The sequence below is a fragment of the Penicillium cataractarum genome, assembly GCF_028827025.1.
Source record: "Penicillium cataractarum strain IBT 29864 chromosome Unknown utg000001l, whole genome shotgun sequence".
NCBI lineage: Eukaryota > Fungi > Ascomycota > Eurotiomycetes > Eurotiales > Aspergillaceae > Penicillium > Penicillium cataractarum.
Window position 1 is genome coordinate 814,022 of NW_026622737.1, and position 17,270 is coordinate 831,291.

Sequence of the window (17,270 nt, forward strand, 5' to 3'; positions counted from 1 at the left end):
TCCCCTTCCCTTCTCCTCCCCTTATTCCCGCCCTCCTCGTCCATTCTCCCCTAACTTCCAATCTACCTATTTCCTCCATTCTTAATCTACCTCTTCACATCTCACAATGGCTGCGATCAAGGAAACCGTCTCCAACCTCATTGGCAAGATCACCGGCTCGGCCGAGGAAGCTCCCCGTGAGCCCTCCGCCGAGGAATTCCAGGCTCTGAAGAAGAAATACACCGACGCCAACCAAGGACAAGTCTTTGCTTTCGTCGACGAACTCCAGACCGCCGACAAGTCCCGACTATTCCACCAGCTCTCCACCTTCGACGTAACCCGCATCAACGAGCTGGCCGACAAGGCCCTCAACCCCCCCAAGACCGACGATGCCCCCGCCACCCTCGAGCCCCTGCCATCCTCGGCGACCGCCTCCATCATCGACTCCGACCCCACTGACCTCAAGTCCTGGTACGATGCCGGCTTGAAGCAGGTTGCCGAGAACAATGTGGCCGTGGTGCTGATGGCCGGTGGCCAGGGTACTCGTCTGGGTAGCTCTGCTCCCAAGGGTTGCTTCGATATCGGCCTGTTGAGCCAGAAGTCGCTCTTCCAGCTCCAGGCTGAGCGCATTGCTAAGCTGCAGGATCTGGCTAACAAGGCTCACGGTGTGCAGTCTGCTACCATCCCCTGGTATGTGATGACTAGCGGACCGACTCGTAAGCCTACCGAGGAGTTCTTTGCGGAGCACAAGTACTTTGGTCTGAGCAAGGAGAATGTTTTCATCTTTGAGCAGGGTGTTTTGCCTTGTATCTCGAATGATGGCAAGATTATTATGGAGAGCAAGAGCAAGGTAAGATTCAGTCTCGTGGAGTTTGGCGACTCCCTACTTCTTAAGCATTACTTTGCTCTAGACAACTTTCATCAGGATCATCCCACTGACACCTTTCTTCGCATCGTCTAGGTTGCCGTGGCTCCCGATGGAAACGGTGGCATCTACCAGGCCATCGTCACCTCCGGCGTGCGTGAGGACATGCGCAAGCGCGGCATCAAGCACATCCACGCCTACTGCGTTGACAACTGCCTCGTCAAGGTCGCCGACCCCGTCTTCATCGGTTTCTCCGCCTCCAAGAACGTCGACATCGCCACCAAGGTCGTGCGTAAGCGTGACGCCGCCGAGTCCGTCGGTCTGATTGTCCAAAAGAACGGCAAGCCCGACGTTGTCGAGTACTCCGAGATTGACCAGGCCACCGCCGAGGCCCAGGATCCCCAAGATTCCAAGCTGCTCAAGTTCCGCGCTGCCAACATTGTCAACCACTACTACTCATTCAACTTCTTCGAGTCGATCGAGACCTGGATGCACAAGCTGCCGCACCACGTTGCGCGCAAGAAGATCCCCTACGTCAACCCCGAGAACGGCGAGGCCGTCAAGCCTACCAGTCCCAACGGTGTTAAGCTGGAGCAGTTCGTCTTCGATGTCTTCCCTATGACACCGTTGGAGAAGTTTGCCTCCATCGAGGTGCGCCGTGAGGACGAGTTCTCGCCTCTGAAGAATGCTGCCGGCACTGGCCAGGATGATCCCGATACCAGCCGTGCCGATATCATGAAGCAGGGCCAGCGCTGGATCGAAGCCGCAGGCGGCATTGTGATCACCGAGGAGGATAAGTTTGGCGTTGAGGTTTCTCCTCTGATCAGCTACGTAAGTGATTCCCTCGAAGTAACTCAGCCTGACTGAACTGAGGTGTATGGATACTAACCTGCGATATGTTTTAGGGCGGCGAGAACCTGGAGTTCCTCAAGGGCCGTGAGATCAAGGCCCCTGCTCTCCTGGAGAAGGAGGAGTAAATTGTTAAAAAACAAGTCATCATAATTTAGAGCAAAAATTATTTGTTGGAGGACAAGCTCGACGCTCGAAGCTCGGCTTGTAGTATGGCTATATCTGCCCCCGAATCTTGGCACGAAGAAATGAATTGCATGATTGCTTTCTCTCTATGACTCTTGATCGAGTTTACCAGTAACCTGATTCGGAGTGTAGTCTCCGGTTTACCTAGTTTCTAGTAGCTATGTCCTTGTAAATATCTCGATTTGATGTTGATCGACAGGGAATGAGCTGCGGGTTGCATCGGCCATAATTGGGCCCGTCGGAGAGCGGGAAGTAAGAATGTAGGGGTGCAGCAAAACGAACAGAATACTAGACTATCTTGTACATTACTTCGTGTATTATTATGTATGGTACTGCATTATACCTCTATAATTGCAGTAGCAGCGGTACAGAGTATTATATTAGTATTAAACTGAGTATGTTGAATACTCAGGAATCGAGTGCACATACTTTGGTCATAACGGAACATCCCCCTCCAACATGGCTGCATAATCATTCACCAACATTTCCCTTACATCCTATAATCAAATGACTTATCATTAAACCATTCTCATAATAAATTCATTTCAACACTCTTCATACAGTAGTATATTTCCCCCAATGGCAGCGCGGTGAATCAGCAACCTTACGCAATACGGAAAAGCCCGGGAGCTAAACTTTTGACGAGTTTGCAACCCACTTTCGATTCTTTCCCTTCCCCTCCATCTTGTTTTCTTTTGTGTCGAGTTACGGTGTTGTTACGTGAGGGTAAGTGCTTTGATTTGATTTCTTTCTATTACCTTTTGATTCTCGGTTCTTTGGCCAAGCCTGCAGCTGTGCCCACTTTGGTTTCGCTAGGGGAAGTTTTTTGGGCTGTGGTGGGCTGTCAAGAACGTGGTGCTTTTTTTACATCACCCTCGGGCCGTTTTTTTTTTCTTGGGTGCCTCAAGGGTCCTTTTCTTCCTGGTTCGAGAGTTGCTAACAAGGTTCTTTTGGTTACTGTCGTTTAGATTCGATTGATTGAGATTTGAAGAGTTTATTGGAAGGGTGAGTCGGAGAATCTTTTCGAGTGATCGCTGCGCGTTCCTTGGATGTTGCGGGCGCTGCGTCTTCCCCCGCGGATCGACGGTCTTCCCCTCCTCCTACTCGATTCCGCACCAAGACGCATGTACCGGACGCGACAAACGACAATGAATTGACTAGATGTTCTTCCGGATCGTCTTCGAGCTTGATATGCTAGCTATACGGTTGATTGCGTCTTGGGACTCGGTACTCGGAAATGGAGGGGGGGGGGGGGGCACACGATCAATGACGCGGGGTGTTTGAAGCTTTGAATTTGGGATTGGTCGACTGACAATCGGGTTAGAATATTGAAGATGATGTTGTCTCGTCGTGCGTGCTACAAGTGTGGCAACATTGGCCACTATGCTGGTTAGTTTGGGGATTCTTGCTTCGTGTCGACGTCTTGAACTGACGGAGCTCTCATATAGAGGTCTGCTCTTCCTCGGAGCGTCTCTGCTACAACTGTACGTGCACAGCCCTTCGCATTCCCTTTTCATCGCAGCTTCTGCTAGATCCGATGCTAATATTACACCCCGAATCATAGGCAAGCAGCCTGGTATGTCTCTCGTGTGACCGTCCCTCACCAGCAGCTCGTCTCATTCATTCGACACAGGCCACGAGTCTAGCGCCTGCCCTCGGCCCCGTACCACCGAGAGTAAGGACCGTCCACCTCCAATTACATGTTTGCGATACTGACCCGCCTCCAGCCAAGCAGTGCTACAACTGCCAGGGTCTCGGTCACGTCCAGGCTGACTGCCCCACCCTTCGCCTGAACGGTGGTGCCAACGGCCGCTGCTATAACTGCGGCCAGGCCGGTCACCTTGCCGTAAGACACCACACGCATAACCTACGATAAAAACATCCCAGCTAACCTCTCTGACCAGCGCAACTGCACCAACCCCGCTGCCCCCGGTGCTGGCCGTCCTACCGGCCCCCGTGGTGGTTTCCAGGGTGGTTTCCGCGGTGGCTTCCAGGGCTACCCTCGTGCCGCTACCTGCTACAAGTGCGGTGGCCCCAACCACTTTGCCCGTGACTGCCAGGCTCAGGCCATGAAGTGCTACGCCTGCGGTAAGCTCGGCCACATCTCTCGCGACTGCACTGCCCCCAACGGCGGCCCTCTCAGCTCCGCCGGCAAGGTCTGCTACAAGTGTGCCCAGGCTGGCCACATCTCCCGCGACTGCCCTACCAACGCCGAGGCTGCTTCTGCTCCTACCAACGCCGAGGTTACTTCTGTTGCTGCCGCCCCCGCTGCTCCCGCCGCCGCTGTTGCTGCTGTCGAGGCTAGCACCGAGGCTGCCCCCGTTGCGGCTGCGGCTCCTACTACCGCTGTCGCATAAGCAGACAAAACCTTTGCTTCATGTTCGACCTGATTCGAGATGGATAGTCTCGCTATTTTCTCTGTTTCTTCCTCAATTTTGTATTACGGTCGTTTTTTTTCTCTCTTTAAACTTTCCAAGGAGTCTCGGCACCATTTCTTCCTTTGCATATATTGAAACCAAACCATCCCCTGCTCCAATTCTATTCCAGCTCCAATATTCCCTCCCCAAACTCAACCCATTTTCAACCTTTTCACATGGGATCTTTTTTATTTCAAATCGGTATCGGTTCCCGGCTTTTTTATCCCTTTTGCGTTTTGATTTTGATATCATGTATACGATGATCAAACCGGAAAAGTGCTTTCTTTTCTTTCCCCTGTCTTTGATCCTGACGAACGAATCCCTTTTTCTCCCCCTACCCCCTACCTTCCCCTCCTAGCATGGATTCCCTGCCCCCTCTCTTTGAGGATTCTGACTTGGCTTTTGCTTGGTTCCATGTTAGCCAGGGGAAGCCCTCATGATTGGCGTCTTGTCTATTTGTTTCTCCCACGGATGAATGTTTCTCGATATGAGTGAAATCTTGAACTCTGATTGCGGTTTTCCCTTGTTGTGGGCCGAGGAGGAGGTTATAGAGACGAGAGATGCGCGGGTGGTGAGGACGATGGATCGATGTGCTGTGATGTGATGTGTGGTTGTGGTGGTGATGCTGTGCGTGTGCGTGTGTGCTGCAGGGAAGATATAAGAGAAGGTGAAAAGAGATTGGCTTCGATATGTTGGAATAGGGGCCTTTTAGAGGGAGTCCTCGGTGCTGAGACTGTGAAAACGCAATTCTTTTTTCAATTTCTTTTTCAAGGCTCGTAGACTGTGTCGTAGATTGTATACTGTGAGCTCGTGACTGGATTCTTCTTGGTGGTTGGGTCATGTGCTCGACTTGTGACTTTCGACTCACTTGACTTGGTCTCGTCGACACCTCACTTTCTCCATCCCATTCCATCTCGAATATATCCGGTCATCAATCAAAATGCCTGCTTCAGACCCTGGCGACGAATTCAACTATGATGTATGAATTTCTTTCCATGGTATCTTTTCGCGGAGGACTGATCCAGTTTTATATCGGTAGGATTTCATCGTGGACATCGACGGTATCCAAGCCCACGGTATCGGTGCAGCTGATATCACCAAACTGAAGGCCAATGGCTTCTACACTGTGGCGGTAAGACAAGCATAGCCATTGAAACGTTGCAATTGACATCAGAGCTGACATGACTCCTTCCAGTCCGTCCATGGTGCCACCCGCAGAACACTCTTGAAGATCAAGGGCTTCAGTGAGATCAAGGTTGAGAAAGTCAAGGAAGCTATTCAGAAGTGCCTGGTTTGTACCCTGTCTTCTTTTACCTTAAGCGAATCTCTAGCTGATTATTCGTTCTGTCTCCCCAGCCCTCCGCCTCTGGCTTCGTAACTGCAATGGAACTCCACCACCAACGCAAGAAAGTCGTCCGCATCTCAACGGGCAGCAAGCAATTCGACTCCATCCTAGGCGGGTAAGCCCAAACCCACAATCCCACCCTCACCACACCTCCTCCCTTCCTTCCCCTTCTCTCAACTAATCCATACACAGCGGCTTCCAAAGCATGTCCATAAGCGAAGTCTTCGGCGAATTCCGCTGCGGCAAAACCCAACTCTCCCACACAATGTCCGTAATCGCCCAACTCCCACGCTCCCACGGCGGCGCCGACGGGAAAGTAGCCTACATCGACACCGAGGGCACATTCCGGCCCGAACGCATTGCGCAAATTGCCGAACGCTTCGGGATGGATCCCGACGCTGCGCAGGAGAATATTGCGTATGCGCGTGCGCTCAATTCGGAGCATCAGTTGGAGTTGCTGAATACGTTGAGTCGCGAGTTTGCGGCGGGGCAGTATCGGTTGCTTGTTATTGATAGTATTATGAATTGTTTTCGGGTGGATTATTGTGGGCGGGGGGAGTTGGCGGAGAGACAGCAGAAGTTGGGGCAGTTTTTGATGAAGTTGGCGCATATGGCGGAAGGTGAGATTGATGCGTGGGTTTTGATTTGAGATTCTTGAATGGTTTTGTGTTTTTTGTTTGTTATTTGGTGATGGAGATTGTGCTGACTGGTTCTTGATGGTGGGTCATCTGCAGAGTTCAACGTCTGCGTCTTGATGGTAAGTCACTCTGCGAGCTGAGACGGGCATGGGGCGAGACTTCTAACCCTGGCTCTAGACCAATCAAGTCCAGAGCGATCCCGGTGCAAGTGCACTCTTTGCAGGTGCCGATGGCCGCAAGCCGGTTGGTGGGCATGTCCTCGCCCATGCTTCGACGACTCGGGTGCTTCTGCGCAAGGGCCGGGGTGATGAGCGAGTGGCAAAGATTCAGGACTCCCCTGGTATGTCACATTTGGAGGCAAACTCGGTGAAGGCTTGAACACTAATCTTCATAGATTGTCCCGAGCGTGAGGCGACTTATGTGATCACCAATGGCGGTATCAATGATCCTGACAAGGTGTGAGGGGGTTATGGAATTAGTATGGTGGCAGGTTTGAGGCGATTCAGGAGGAGCTGGGCCAACAAGGCAAATATAGGTTAATTACAAGATGCATAAATTAGCGTATATTCACCATCGGATTACAGAAATACCAACCCATTTATGCTTTATACACCCAATGCGGCAATACCGTTCCAACTTAGGGCTAATCTCATACAACAGCTTCCTACCGCCCGCCCCACCGCCCTGCCATAAACCAGGCAAAATCCCACGCTAAACGTAAAACTTCAAAAAAAGATCCAATCCAGAATCTACAACCCAACGGTCCCAACACCACCCTCAATCATGAAGGCCACCGTCGAAGTGGCGGGCTACACGACCCTCCCACTCCAACTCCCACCAACATCCACGTACCCAACACCAGCAACCCACTACCTCTACATCCGCCCCCACGAGCCACGCATTCCAGACCCAGACTCCACCCGCTCCCTCTTCATCGTCAACGCCCCAATCGACACAACAGAAGTCCACCTACGCAACCTCTTCAGTACCCAACTCTCCGCCGGCCGCGTCGAGCGCGTAACCTTCGAAGACGTCCCCGTGAAAAAGCCCGGCCTGGCAACAGCAACAGAACCCAACCTCTCGCACCGCTCCAACAAAAAACGCAAGCGCGTCACCGCAGATGACCTCCAAGGAACCCTAGACTCCATCCACGCCCCGTCAACCTGGGACCGCGCGCTCCAAAAATCCGGCGCCCACGCTATCATCGTCTTCGCCGACAAACCCAGCATGGAATCCAGCCTGAAAGCCGCCAGCAAGGCCGCCCGCAAGGGCACAACCCTCCTCTGGGGCGACGGCATCCCGACAGAGCGTGTCCCCGCACTAGGCGTACAGCGATACCTTTCCCACGAGAAGAGACGGTATCCCGAGCGGGGCGCGCTGCTGCGCACGGTCAACGACTTCATGACCGTCTTTGAGCAGGTATCCGAGGCGCGGAAGAAGGAGGAGTCTAGGAAGGCTGGGGAACCGGATGAGGATGGCTTCGTTACTGTTACGAATGGGCCGAAGTTGAATTCTGTGGCGCGGGAGGAGGAGATGAAGGAGCTTGTTGAGAAGCAGAAGAAGAAGGAGGAAGGGTTGGAGGACTTTTATCGGTTCCAGAGTCGTGAGAAGAGGAAGGAGAGGCAGCAGATGTTGCTTCGGCGGTTTGATGAGGATAAGCGCAAGTTGGAGGATATTAAGATGCGGAGGGGGAAGATTCGGGTAAGTCTTGCCTTTTGGATGTGGACATGGATTATGCTTTGGATATGATTGCTAACCCTCTTCTTGCGTCTGTTTTAGCCCGAATGAGGTGTATAGCATAAAAGCATGGCGTTTTGGGAGTTCCAGCCGGGCTGGACTGGGGACATTATTCTATCTTATCGAGTTCCTGGTACAGTGTAAGTTTTTATATATCTCATTCATTTATTTTTTTTCCAATTCTCTCTCTCTCTTTCTTTGTATTCTATTCATATCATTCATCTTTATCTCCTATGATGAGTCCGCTGGGGCCAGTGTAGCAAAACGCGCCTAGTCCGCTGTTTTGCAATGCCATCAAACACCAGCGTTACAAATAATCTTCTCACCCTCTGAAATGGAGATTGTCGAGTTTCGTGTGTATTCTTACGTTTGTTGGGCAGTTGCTGATTGTTGTATGGATTTATGTCTGACAGGGTTCTTTTGATTTATTGGATACCTTTGTAGCTACGAATATCGAATTTGAAAGTTGTTTAAGATGAAAATCAGGCTCATCCATGGCCCTGGATTGATAAGGATGGATGACGTAGTCTTATGTCTGTATTATCATTGGTTGTGAAAATTATTTCTTGTATTTATAGGATGCCTGGTGTTACCTATTAAACTCTTGTTTAGCCTGCTCTAGATCTGAGATAAGACCGCACACAACTTGGACGATACCAGGATATATAATCGGTAAAGACAGACTTAGGCGTAGTGTATAATCCCAATCCTACAAAATTGTCTCTATTTAGGTAGTCAATACCCGATACCTCCACTATCAAGCTTCTAGTCTCGGGCTAGGGAGGTTGATAGTTGACAATAGGAAGCGGGCGAGCATAGTAAGCCGCATATGGAAGGGACCTCAAATAAGGACCGTGAGGTATTGAATGGCCAACCAGTCCAATGAACGTAATTGAATGGATAGTGGAGCTAGCGAAATCAGCATCTGTATATTTCAAGCACAATAAGCCTCAAAATTAATCGAGATTGTAATATTTTCTTTGACGTGAATATTGAAATGCACATCATGTCCAACCCCGCACAGACCAAGGCTTGGCATGACATCCCACGTTCTCAGCTCACGTTGAGCTCTATCATTTTGTTACACAAGATTCTATTCTCGAATTAGCTAGAGTAACCTCGTACGAGGGACCTACCACTTCTTCCACGGGAACTTCCGTTTATCGAGTTGGGTGGTAACGTGGAAGCAACGTGGTCACAGGACCTCAGCTGCCCTCTTGGACGTGCTCAACAACTCATCAAAGCAACAACCCTGGCCATTTAAGACAACTCTTCACTTCACTGTTCCAATCAACTCCTACATCTCACTTTCTTTGTTTCCCTTTCCGTACTACAAAGCCCCCCGAATCCCCACTTCATACAACCCGCACAGTCCCGCCCATCATGGCCAACCCACCTTCAAACGGCGTCGACTCTGACGAAGACGTCGAGTTCGAGGATGTCCCTTTCCAGCCAGCTCAACCTCAACAACCGTCTACAAACGGCTCTTCAGACCTGCCATCTGAACATGCCGGCCCCGTCTCCACCAACATACCATGGGTTCCCTCACTTCGCGTCCCGCCTCAACGCGAGGCACCCTTTCCCTCGGGCTCAAATGCAGAGGTACAACTCCGCGGCCGTCTGAGTACCGCCATCGACCGAATCAATTTCCGCCAAATGAAAGCCCAAATGGGCATGGACACGTCAAATACCCAGCCCGGTTTTAGTCGATATACTTGCATCCAGCAATTGGCAGATGATATCGAGGGTACGGCCGATATGCTCTGGGAATCAGCAACACGTAAGTTCCCAATACATGAACATAGTTTTGCATCCATTTACTAACACCTTTCCACAGCCTCAATCCAAGTCGAAGGCCTGATCACTCTAGCCGGCATCCTAGAACGATCCCTGGGAACATACCCCTTCGACCCAGAGCCCACCCTAACAATCCTCAACAAACTAGATTACTTCTTCATCGCGCTCATGCAGGGCGAACACCCACTATCACACGTACGCCTCCCCGGCGCAAACCCCGACCGCCCATTCGTCACGCAGACGCAAAAAGTCCGAATTCGCAGCATCGCCGAGTCCACCCGCACCAATCTCTTTTCCATGATGCCCCAGTCTCAGGATGACGAGGATGAGGACGAGAATGGGGATGGGGAGTATGATGATTGGGAGGAGCCGGAGATGCCGCCGTGGATGATGCAGGCGACGCGTATTTATGAGCGTGTTTTGATGCTTCTCGGAGATTAGGGAGATCCGGATGAGGCTTGGAGTTGATTAGATAGGGATGGGCTTTGGTTTTTATGTGTGTGTATTTGGCGCTGGTATGGCGTTTAGGTAGTTGGAATTGTTTGAGATGATTTTGATTCTTGAGGGGGTTGTTTTTTTATGGAGGTATTCTAGTGGATGATTTATCCTACATTGAAACTGTATATGGGGAAGTGGTCTACCCAGGGCTGATAAAAGCCTTGTGGATATCATATTGTCACAAAACCCGAAAGAGTCAATGCTAGACTCATATCCATCGGATTTTCTATATACATTTTCTTCATGTCTGCCCTAATCTACTTGATATCCTCCACACAGACCAGTCCCACTCCACCGAGCCGCCTAAAAAATCAAACAAGACGCGAACCTTCTCGAAAACACACCAACCCCACCCACACGCAACCACCAAAAAAAGAAACGAGTGGAGGTGCCATTCCTCAGGTGTCCTTAAATAGGCAATCACTACCGTACAAATATAAATTTATACACATCACGTCCCAAGCACCCGGGTCCATGGACCCAAGAAAGAAAAAAAAGAGTAACCCACAATACACTACACTACACTACCTTGGTAACCCTCCGGTAGTACGTATGTAACAATTCAAAACCACACCCCGTACCCCGTTCCGTTCTGTCATGAGAGTCAGCCAGTGTGCGTTCCGTATATTAAATACGGCCCCCATACAGCCTCGTATCAAGAGAAGCGAGACCCGGGCATCTCTTTGGCTGCAAGAGTCGCGAACTAATGTGGATGCGAGCCCTGAAAGTGGAGCCGCTTGGGTCTTGGGGGCTGCTCAGCCTCGGGCCTGAGCCACGGCCTGGGCGAGAGGCGATTACTTGCATGTTAATACAGAGTACTGGGATTTGGGTTGGATGTTCGGAGGATTTTGATTCTTCATCGACAGAAGTATGTGAAGTTGGTGATTGCTGGGAGGGAGGGTAGATATGACTTTCTATGTGGTGTCCTCGGTAATTGAGCCCTAATTTATTGTTTGGTATGTTCTTCTCTTCCTTTTCCGATGGTTGGGTGGTTGAAGCTGTGTTCCATGGTTCGCGGGGGCAATTATTAATATGCCCTTGTTGGGAAGTGCGCGTTTTTACGCGAGTCGCGCGTTTCTTTACTTTGAAGTTATATGTGCTAGAGTATAGTAGATACTAGACTCGATAATCAATGTGCGAATCCCTAAATTTTAATTAAGAGTAGTGCCACGCACGGGGTCGTGTCTATATTGATGCTTATTTCAGTATTATAAGTAGGGAGGTTACCAACCCTATCACCAAATACAAGACCGCAATATTATCAAATCGGCATTACCTAGGCAATGCTATGCTGCAGGGGTCCCACCAACCTGCCGTCGCACAGAAATTAAGCGCGATCGCATAGTCTATCTCAACGATTGAAACACATGCAAGGATTCACTTATTAGAGATTAGACGGGGGGTTTCCTCGGGCATCAAATTCGCTGCCCTACGTCCTGGCCCTGCCCTGCCCTGCCCTCCCGCACCGGTCTCAGGATCAGCAATCCCTTACTCATACCGGGAAATTAAGGGTGTATTGTAGTCGTGTTACAAGTTCCAAGACCTTCCATGAAGATCTAATCTGGTTGGGACGAACAAAACAAAGAAAGATCAAGGGCCACAATGAACGCGTCGCGTCCCGTGGGTAGGCCGGGGAGGAAGAGAATGAGAGCTACACTAGTACTGCAGTATAACACTATGAGAAAGTACAGTATGCGCACGCGCTTGCGCCAAGTCTAGATTGACAGTGTCTTGAAAACTCTGCTATTGAGAATATAATAGAGAGATAGAAACCTCGAGAAGACACGATCGTACTCCTCCAGCATCAATAGTGGCAGGCGTACGACCGACGATAGATTATGTGTGTAAAGTATCCAATGTAAAGAATGGAAAAACAGATATTACCAGGACCCACCAACTCAAACCCAATGAGAGGGTCGCACAGACCAAGGAACTTGGGCCCGTGGGTTTGGTTCAGCTCGATGCTGTACGCGAGTGACGTATCGTTGTGGGATTGTCCTTGCTTTTCTGGACATGGATCTGAGAACCTTGCTTCGAGAAAGACAGATATGTACTTGTGTGATGGACTGTTATGCTAGTAATGTAGTTTTATCCTTTATCAAAAGTGTATAAACGATTGATATATCTTATATAGGTAATTCTGTGTTCATAGCAGAGTAGAACATTAGTAGCTTTAGATGGAAAAATAAATTGCCCTCCATTTCTCAATGCTAGAGTGGAAGCTGTAATCCGACATTGATCGATGATGCCCAATATAAGCCTAAAATACAAGGAATCAACTCTGCAAGACAATACAGGAAAGCGGTGAGAATGGCAATACAGCAGCCACAAAATAATTTACAATACCAGACCGTCAGCCATTTCCATGGTTCTGTGGCGTCCAGTGGAGCTTGTCCCGTTTGTTCGGGGGCTTTGCTCAGCTCAGATTCTTACCCGAGAGGCCGAGGGAATTGACATTTGATAGTCAGTAGAGTACTCGCTTGTGTAGAGGGCAGCTGAATGATCCACTTCAGCAGAAACAGTTGCAACTACAGCACTGTATGATATGCTCTAGATTGAAGCAGTCTAGCTGTATAACTGTATAGCTGTATAGTATCTGCAATGATAATCTCCATCGAGAATGCCCACGGGCAACAGCCTTTGTGTCAAAGTTGAATTTGGATTTGCTTTTGAATTGAAAGGGCGTTTTTGCGACAAGTCACATTGCAAGGTCGACGACAGTTCTTGATCCTTGCAGATTTCATGCATGGATTAGGATTAGGATTTGGGGTTTTGGTTTTGGTTTTTGTTTTTTAAACTGCTTTCCCCTGGCCCTGGGCCTGATGACTCGGTGTTCTCCCCCGCGTATGCGGAGTACACTTCGGTGATGATGAGCATATGAAGTCCTTCGTATAGAGAGGCCTATTGTAAGTTTGTAACTCTGGCCGAGATTTTCGGATGAGAGCGGAAGTGTATCCTGGGATCCGTGTGGTCAGCTGGTAGATTGGCCCAATCATAGGAGTAAAGCTAGAATACGGAGCATTATAGTATGTACTGTATGTACAAGAGTATAATCGGTGGTTATTAGACCCTAACCTATTGTATAGCTAGATCTGTTTATGTATGAGATCTTAGAACATGGTGAGACGGTCGCAGGTCCCCCGCATATCTGATATCACCGCGCTTTGACTTTGGGGCAAGGTCCGGGGTCTCGTACAGGAACCGCGCATGCGAGTCCAGAGAGTCGGGAATATGTATGGCATACGAGGAGTGAATGATTGGACTGGAGGATTAATAGTAGGAAAGTGAGGAGGCAATTATCCTAGACAAATAAATTATGCTAGACTTTGTTTCTCTTGATAGGTAACTGGATTATACTACTATTATTGTTCTTCTGTATACTACTAATTATTATTCTACACAGCTCAAATAATATACGGTATTATCTTTACCATACCATCATCACACCACGGACCATCCATTCTCAATACCAATACATACCATACCCCGTCTCGTCAGGTATCATACATTCAGCCTCTCCCAATCTCACGCATTTTTTCTCTCACTTCCCCTCTCTTTCCACCGGTTTTGGTCTCGTTTCGCTGGGTTTCGCCCTTTCCCAGGAAAAACCGGCGCAAGAGAACTTCTTCATCGCTTTCTTTTCCCCTCCTCCAACTTTCTTCCCCTCCCTCTTTCCTATTGTTTCCATCCCTCTGCTTCGTTCTGTCTTGCGCGCCGTTTCGGGAGTTGTGCTTTTTCCACGTCTTCTCTCGCAAGTCTTCTCTTCTCGTTTCGTTTTGAGCTTTCTCGAGGTCTTTCCAATATTCCCCTTGGTGAGTTTCGTTTCGTTGGTTTTTCTCTATGCGAAAAAAAAGCCTCTTTCATCATTCATCCCAAAATCCCCTCCCCTCCCCGCTACTACCCACGACTGCTCTACACGTTTTCCCCCATCTCTCTGGACTTTCGCTCTCAAGCGCATCGCGATCGTCAATGACCTGCGCTTGATATTCTCTCGGTCGGCTCTATCGTCGCGTGGGGGGCTGGACACCCGGACCAGCTTTTTCTCTTGCGGGAACCGCATCGCGCCGCCCGATTCCGCTGCTCTCGCCCGGTCGCTCACCGCCCGCCATCATTTCATCGCCGTCGCTATGGTCGCAATCACGATTACAGAGTTAAGTCGGTTGCACGGCCCTGAGTGGATGAGAGAGGCTATGTTGGTGGGGGGCGTTGTGGTGGATGGTCGCAATCGCCCCGGCGATGGAGAGACTGGACGGAAACGGCCGCATGCGGGTCCTAGCTGTACCATCACGACAAACGCTTTCTCATCTGCCTGGCGCATTCGAATCGGTTACCTGCGCTTCCTGGTCCGGCCTCTTGCGATGGTGCGCTGCCTGGAAGAAAAAAAAAACCTGGCCTTGGCGAATTCCGGTGCCTGCTCTGCGATCACAGCCTGGCGGAGCTTTGCTAGCTATTGCGATCACTACGGCCCTTCTGTCTTTTGCCCTCGATAGTCTCAACCCTACACACACACGCCTACCAACCCAACCCTTCTCTTTGTTTTTCCCTGCGAATTCACTGCGCCAAATTTATGCGCACGCATCTATCTCCTCACACGCACCCTTGCGCTTCTTTCTATCCTCTTTACCTCAACCCTTGCTCGTTCCACGCATTTTTCTTGTTTCTCCTACGTCCGCTCTACGAGTACTACGACATCAGACGAGACTGAACCCCCTTCTAACATTTTCTTGCTTCGGCAATTCCAGGAAGCCTAACGCCCATCTCTTAGTTCTTGGGTTTACGAAGTTGTGCTCGCTACATCTTACGGTCTCTCCTTAACGACTCCACGAAGTTTTTCAGGCCGTCTCATTATTCCTACCTCGATTTTCGGACACGTTTGATCTTTGCAAGCAACAATGTCTTTCCAGAACTTCGATTCCTTCCCCAACCAGGACGCCGCTGCCGCTGCTGGTGCCCCGGCTCAGGCCGACACCACCATGACCGGCCAGGCTGATCCCGCTGGTGCTCCCTTCCAGGGTCCCGCCGGTGATGCTGCTGCCGCTCCCGGTCCTCAGCAGGGTGCTGATGGCAAGACCACTCTCTGGTATGTTTTTCCTCGCCCTAGATCTCAGTTTCAGGCGATAAGACTCAAATCACTAACTTTCTGCTCCAGGATGGGTGAGCTTGAGCCCTGGATTGATGAGAACTTCATCCGCAACCTGTGGTTCCAGATGGGTGAGCAGGTCAACGTCAAGATGATCCGTGACAAGTTCTCTGGGTAAGACCTTTTCCATCTTTTGCTTTGAGAACTTCAAAAGATCCTAATGTTGGTAGTAGGAGCAACGCTGGATACTGCTTCGTGGACTTTGCTTCCCCCGCCGCTGCCGCCAAGGCCCTCTCCCTCAACGGCACTCCCATGCCCAACACCAACCGTGTCTTCAAGCTGAACTGGGCTACTGGTGGTGGCCTCGCTGACCGCAGGTGAGCAGTTACCCTTTACTCTGACATCCAATTTGGGGCTTTAGCTAACCTCTGTTTCAGCCGTGATGACCGTGGCCCCGAGTACTCCATCTTCGTTGGTGATCTCGGCCCCGAGGTTAACGAATACGTTCTCGTCTCCCTCTTCCAGAGCCGCTTCCCCTCTTGCAAGTCCGCCAAGATCATGACCGACCCCATCAGCGGCATGTCCCGTGGCTACGGTTTCGTTCGCTTCTCCGATGAGAACGACCAGCAGCGTGCTCTCACCGAGATGCAGGGTGTCTACTGCGGCAACCGCCCCATGCGCATCTCCACCGCTACCCCCAAGAACAAGGGTCCCGGTGTCGGTGCTGCCAACATGGGCGGCATGCCCGGCCCCGCCGGCATGTACCCTCCTATGGGCGGTCCCCCCATCGGCTTCTACGGCGCTCCCCAGCCCATGAACCAGTTCACCGACCCCAACAACACCACCGTCTTCGTCGGTGGCCTCTCTGGCTACGTTACCGAGGATGAGCTCCGCTCTTTCTTCCAGGGATTCGGAGAGATCACCTACGTCAAGATTCCCCCTGGAAAGGGCTGTGGTTTTGTCCAGTTCGTCCAGCGCCACGCTGCTGAGATGGCCATCAACCAGATGCAGGGCTACCCCATTGGTAACTCTCGTGTCCGTCTGAGCTGGGGCCGTTCCCAGAACAACTCCGGCCCTGCTGGCAGCCCCTACCGTCCGGCTCCCCCTCCCCCTCCCATGTACCCCTCCATGGGCATGCCCCCGGCTCACCAGTATGGCGGGTTTGCCCCAATGAAGGTTAGCAGTCACCCCGGCAGCCCGGCCCCCGAACACTCTTGAGTTATCAGGCTCGGTCGGCTGACTACTTCTCTTCTCTTCCAGTAAGCGCGTTCTTCTTTGATTGAAAGCACCAGCAGGAGTTGTTTTTGCATCATTCCAATGATGGGCCTCTTCTTTTTTGTTTCTCCATAACAAATTTGCTTCTTCCCTCTTCTCCCTCTCTCCTGGTTTTTACACCTTGCCCATGACGCTGCTATAGCTCTTGATGAGCATTTTCTCTCCTGTGCTACGCATATTTCGTTGAGCGCTTTTATCTTAGCAAGATCTGAGCCGTTTTCTTCGTGTTTCCCCCTTGCCCCTGTCGGATCCAACGATCTCCTTTTCCTTATGGTCTCTTTTATTTTTTTTTTCCCTTCTGTATCTCCAACCATTCCAACCCAAATTCGTACTTTCCCCCTTGTTATCCCCCACGCTCGATGCCCCCCCTCTCAAAGTTATTTTATGGTTATCCTGCTATCTCTTTTTCTTTCTCAATCCCCGCCCTGGGGTTCCCGTTCGCGTGTAACGAAAGTCCGTATTCTCCATGCGTTTCTTTTTACTCTATACTCCATGGGCAGGCCTTCTGCGAAAAGTTCCAAGATATTTCAGTCATTCGCAAGTCACTCTTCCACTCTTATTCTTTTCCTTTGTCTGTTTCTCTCTCTCTTGATCGAGCAGCCAA

General features: G+C 50.5%; 7 protein-coding genes across 7 annotated transcripts; all 7 read left to right on the forward strand.

Moving 5' to 3' along the window:
- Positions 1-106: 106 nt before the first annotated feature.
- N7496_000295 (UDP-N-acetylglucosamine diphosphorylase) lies at positions 107-1,821 on the forward strand (the record flags this gene model as incomplete). The annotated part of the gene is made up of 3 exons (XM_056693226.1): positions 107-829; positions 941-1,675; positions 1,750-1,821. 3 exons carry the CDS (start codon positions 107-109, stop codon positions 1,819-1,821), a joined length of 1,530 nt encoding a protein of 509 aa, XP_056559955.1.
- Positions 1,822-3,213: 1,392 nt separating this feature from the next.
- Positions 3,214-4,236, forward strand: gisB (putative zinc knuckle nucleic acid binding protein; the record flags this gene model as incomplete). The annotated part of the gene is made up of 6 exons (XM_056693227.1): positions 3,214-3,268; positions 3,328-3,363; positions 3,444-3,455; positions 3,513-3,554; positions 3,607-3,725; positions 3,784-4,236. The coding sequence occupies 6 exons, from the start codon at positions 3,214-3,216 to the stop codon at positions 4,234-4,236; spliced, it is 717 nt and encodes a 238-aa protein (XP_056559956.1).
- A 1,000-nt stretch (positions 4,237-5,236) lies between these two features.
- Positions 5,237-6,741, forward strand: N7496_000297 (recombinase DMC1; the record flags this gene model as incomplete). Its single annotated transcript, XM_056693228.1, has 8 exons — positions 5,237-5,275; positions 5,336-5,428; positions 5,492-5,587; positions 5,653-5,756; positions 5,834-6,261; positions 6,376-6,398; positions 6,457-6,619; positions 6,674-6,741. 8 exons carry the CDS (start codon positions 5,237-5,239, stop codon positions 6,739-6,741), a joined length of 1,014 nt encoding a protein of 337 aa, XP_056559957.1.
- A 321-nt stretch (positions 6,742-7,062) lies between these two features.
- Positions 7,063-8,067, forward strand: N7496_000298 (putative ribosomal small subunit assembly protein; the record flags this gene model as incomplete). The annotated part of the gene is made up of 2 exons (XM_056693229.1): positions 7,063-7,980; positions 8,059-8,067. 2 exons carry the CDS (start codon positions 7,063-7,065, stop codon positions 8,065-8,067), a joined length of 927 nt encoding a protein of 308 aa, XP_056559958.1.
- A 1,332-nt stretch (positions 8,068-9,399) lies between these two features.
- On the forward strand, positions 9,400-10,254 carry N7496_000299 (general transcription factor IIH subunit TFB6 family; the record flags this gene model as incomplete). Its single annotated transcript, XM_056693230.1, has 2 exons — positions 9,400-9,796; positions 9,854-10,254. 2 exons carry the CDS (start codon positions 9,400-9,402, stop codon positions 10,252-10,254), a joined length of 798 nt encoding a protein of 265 aa, XP_056559959.1.
- Positions 10,255-14,438: 4,184 nt separating this feature from the next.
- On the forward strand, positions 14,439-14,801 carry N7496_000300 (uncharacterized protein; the record flags this gene model as incomplete). Its single annotated transcript, XM_056693231.1, has 1 exon — positions 14,439-14,801. The coding sequence occupies one exon, from the start codon at positions 14,439-14,441 to the stop codon at positions 14,799-14,801; it is 363 nt and encodes a 120-aa protein (XP_056559960.1).
- Positions 14,802-15,203: 402 nt separating this feature from the next.
- On the forward strand, positions 15,204-16,609 carry N7496_000301 (RNA-binding protein; the record flags this gene model as incomplete). Its single annotated transcript, XM_056693232.1, has 4 exons — positions 15,204-15,391; positions 15,461-15,565; positions 15,625-15,768; positions 15,829-16,609. 4 exons carry the CDS (start codon positions 15,204-15,206, stop codon positions 16,607-16,609), a joined length of 1,218 nt encoding a protein of 405 aa, XP_056559961.1.
- Positions 16,610-17,270: the final 661 nt, after the last annotated feature.